The following is a 4,320-nucleotide window of genomic DNA, read 5'->3' on the forward strand; positions in this document are numbered from 1 at the left end:
TCAACAGTGTCGGATTGGTACATCATGAATAAAAAAAAATAAAACCAATGCAACGCGCCTGCATAAGGCAAAGCCAGGCTGAACGTTAGAGACGTTCCACCTAACCGACCTATAGGAGAACACGTTGGGCCGCGCCAACACGCCACGTTTCTCATACTAGAAACAGCTCTCAGAAAAGTATGAATTATTCTTTACCTAAACTGTGTGTTAGTTAACATTCATTTATTTAAATAACATACTAGGTCTGTTGTCCCCTTCACTGCTAACACAATAATGAGCGGAACTCGTATTCAGTAAGAGTTAGTTTGTAGTTGGTCCTTCGAGCCGGATAAATCGGGGTGAGTGAGGCCTTTACAATTAAAACTAATCGGCTTAAAATTAACTGGATTAATCGTCTAACGAAATTAACATTTAAAAATAACGGGCGTCCTTGACCTCGCGCTCGGTAATCAACACCTGGCTGGAACTCGAAACTCGCGTGTGTACAGTTTTTGTATCTGAAACAATGGAATCGTTCGTTACAAAGCAGACTGATTTGTTTAAACGGATTAAATTAACGGTCGAAAACATGAAAAAGATGGGTACGGCAAAAATTACGAAAGGGGTGATAACGTCGCGATTGGAGTTGCTGGAACGACACTGGACAACCTTTTCGGAGACTCATAACGAGATACTGGACGCTTATTTGAAGACTGGATCGGAAAGCCCTTACTTTAAACAGGATTACATGGGAACATGCGAAGAGGCTTTCTTGCAACGTTTCTGCGGGTAAGGCCGTTCCAACTCAAGTAAACGCAACTTCGCGTTCTTTACCAAAAATAGAACTTCCTAAATTTTCTGGGGACTACAACTGTTGGGCTAATTTCCGTGACCTATTTCAATCGCTCATAATAGATAACACTTCACTCTCTAACGTCGAAAAATTACATTATCTAAAGACAAGCTTAACGGATGAGCCCGAGCTCTTGATTCAAAATATACCGGTTACGGGCAACAATTTCGAAAGGGCGTGGGCCGTGCTCACGGAACGTTATCAGAATCTAAGAGTTCTTATTAATTTTCACTTAACTACTTTAATGTCTCACTCGCCCATGAAGAAGGAATCGGCTCGAGAACTCAAGAGCTTGATGAACCGGACAACCGATGCAGTTCAAGCTCTGGAAGCTCTGAAGAGGCCAGTTCAATACTGGGACGACTGGCTCGTTTTTATTACTATCGAAAAACTGGATCAAAAAACATTCATGGCATGGGAAACTTCTGTCGGATCGACTGCAGAATCGCCAACCTTCACACAACTACATACCTTCCTGACCTCTCGGTCACGAGCTCTGGAAGCGGTTGAAGGAGCGCCTGGACCGTCGACCACACCAACTGGAACAAGCAACACTCTGAAACAAAAAAAGAAGCAACCGATTAATTCTAATTTACGATTTAAGGCACACGCAACTCACACCGCTGGAGAAGGGAATCGTCGCTGCGCTATCTGTAACAAGGAGCATTTTCTACTCTTCTGTTCGACCTACAAGGGTATGAATCCGCGGGAGAGGAAGCAGATTGTAACCGAAAAGAGGCTATGCTATAATTGCTTAGCTCCGCATTCTTTCGCACATTGTAAGTCTACCGAACGCTGTCAACTGTGCGTAGGTAAGCACCATACTTCTCTTCATCATGCTTCTGAACAACCTACTGCTATTCGCAATTCTTTTCCTCCACAGGTACCAGAATCTAATACTACTACTCCAGAGAGTCTACCGTTAGAACGGGTTTCCGAAGTAACCGGGAGATCGACTCACTGCGCTATGACTTCCTGTTCGGCTATTTCTTCGGTTTCTGTCGTGCTCGCAACAGCTGAACTTATGGTGGAGTCAGATCGAAGAGATAAAATAATCGTTCGCGCCTTGATTAATCCCTGCTCTGAGGTATGGCTTAGCTCTTGAACTTGCGCAGAGTTCCGGAGAAAATTCCTGTTATCGGTGTCGGCAAGACACAAACTTGCACTAAAGGTAGGGTCTCTGTGAGAATAATGTCTCGTTTGAATAAATCTATCTCGTATAATCTCAACGCTCACGTTTTACCGCGGTTGTCTTCGTATCAAACCGCTAAATCTTGCTCAGCCTCGATAGCTTACTTGGAAGGATTGACACTGGCCGATCCTAACTTTTTGTCTTCAAGACGAATTAACTTAATTCTGGGAGCGGACGTCTACGCTCAAATAATAACTGCGGGCCTAAAACACGAACCACCTAACACTCCTGTCGCGCAAGCAACCACTCTACGGTGGATATTAACTGGGCCATTAAGGCAGTCTGAAAACTCGGACACACAAACTAATTCGGCTATATCATTACAGTGTTCGGTGAGAGAGTCCAATCTCATTGAGACTTTAACTCGTTTCTGGAAGCTCGAAGAAATTCCCTCGGCTTCAAATCCACTGAATGAGGAAGAGAATATCTGTGAGGATCATTTTTCTAAAACGCACAAACGAGATAACTCTGGCAGGTATGTCGTTCGCTTACCCTTTAAATCTTCGCCGGAGAAATTAGGTGAGAGTAGGGGAGCAGCCTGTACTCTTCTTGCTAAACTTGAAAGACGTTTCCGACTGAACGTCAATCTGCAAACCGCGTATCGAGACTTTTTGAAGGAATACTGCGATCTAGGTCATATGGAGCGTATCCCTGAATCTATTCAAACTCCGGGTTTGACGTATTATTTACCACATCATGGTGTTATGCGCGAATCAAGTTCAACTACTAAACTCAGGGTGGTTTTCAATGCTTCATTTAAAACTTCTTCTGGCGTTTCGCTAAACGATCTGGTTCACAAAGGTCCTAACCTCCTCCCCGAAATCTTCTCCTTACTATTACGCTGGCGCAAGCACGCGATTGTTTTCTCGCCAGACGTCGAAAAAATGTATCGTCAAATTCGGGTAGCGGGTGAGGATTGTGACTTTCAGAGGATCGTTTGGAGGGACACCCCCGACGAATCTTTGAAAACTTATCGACTGACGACAGTAACTTATGGAATGGCCTGCGCTCCATATCTAACTATTAGAACGTTGCATCAACTAAGTCGAAACGAGACATTTATATGGACGACGTAATATCTGGTTCTGATACAAAGGAGGAAGCCAGTCTTCTTCAGCAACAGTTAATATCGTTGATGAGGGCGGGCGGCTTCAATTTACGAAAATGGACGTCAAACGAACCCGAACTCTTAAAGAATCTTCCGGCAGAATACTTAGCGTCTTTTTCTAATCTTTCTTGCAACTTCGATGAAGTTTATTCTCTGCTAGGGTTGAAGTGGAACTCCACGCAGGACTGTTTCCTGTTTTCAATTCGACCTCGCTCTCAAGATGGAATGGTCATCCGAAGGTCCGTGTTAAGGGAAATCGCTGGTCTGTTCGACCCCTTGGGACTCTTGGCTCCTGTAATTACTTTAGCAAAAATATTTATGCAATCTTTATGGCTTTTTAACATAGATTGGGATGACTCTCTTCCTGAACAAAAGGATAATTTCTGGTGTCAATATTATTCCGGCCTAAGTCTGCTTTCCGCGCTAAGAATTCCTCGCTGGATTTCGGTGAAACGCGACGACAATTCGTACGAATTACACAGTTTTGCCGACTCTTCGGAAAGAGCTTACGCTGCCGTTATATACTTAAGAACAGGTAAAAACATGCAAAAACTGAGCCTTTTGTAAATCTGGTTGTAGCAAAAACACGCATCGCTCCTCTGCGGCAAGTTTCCCTACCGCGCTTAGAATTATGCGCCGCGACGCTACTGGTTCGCTTAATGAAATGCGTAAAGGATATTCTCGACTTACCTAATTGTAAATTCCATCTCTGGTCTGACTCCTCCATAGTTTTGAGTTGGTTGCAGCAGCACCCCTCGAAATGTAAAACCTTTGTTGTAAATCGGGTTTCAGAAATCCAAACTTCTCTGCCTGCCCGAAGCTATATGGCGACATATTCGGTCGTCCGAAAACTCCGTTGACGTAGCTTCTCGAGGTACATCTGCAGAAAAAATTAAATTACATAAATTGTGGTGGGAAGGACCCTCGTTTCTTTCTTTGCCGAAACCTAATCTATATAGCTATCTTCTATCGAATATGACTACTGAACAGGAAGTACGCGCAACAAAACTTAGTAACGTAGTCTATTCTGGTGCCTCGTTTCTGGAAGAGTTCGTGAGTAGGTATTCTTCAATGACAAAGCTTTGCCGAGTCACTGCATGGTGCTTATGATTTATTAAACGGCATCGCGATTCAAAATACGAACAGAGAAACGGGCAAATTCGAAGTGCTCACGAACTAAAAACCGCT

At 43.7% G+C, this 4,320-nt stretch overlaps 1 protein-coding gene across 1 annotated transcript; it reads left to right on the forward strand.

The window, feature by feature from the left end:
• The first annotated feature begins 568 nt into the window (after positions 1 to 568).
• LOC143306596 (uncharacterized) lies at positions 569 to 3,100 on the forward strand. The gene is made up of 4 exons (XM_076693062.1): positions 569 to 768; positions 1,007 to 1,527; positions 1,645 to 1,864; positions 1,948 to 3,100. Exons 1-4 carry the CDS (start codon positions 569 to 571, stop codon positions 3,098 to 3,100), a joined length of 2,094 nt encoding a protein of 697 aa, XP_076549177.1.
• The last annotated feature ends 1,220 nt before the right edge of the window (positions 3,101 to 4,320 follow it).

Source organism: Osmia lignaria, unplaced genomic scaffold (assembly GCF_051020975.1).
Source record: "Osmia lignaria lignaria isolate PbOS001 unplaced genomic scaffold, iyOsmLign1 scaffold0013, whole genome shotgun sequence".
Lineage (NCBI taxonomy): Eukaryota > Metazoa > Arthropoda > Insecta > Hymenoptera > Megachilidae > Osmia > Osmia lignaria.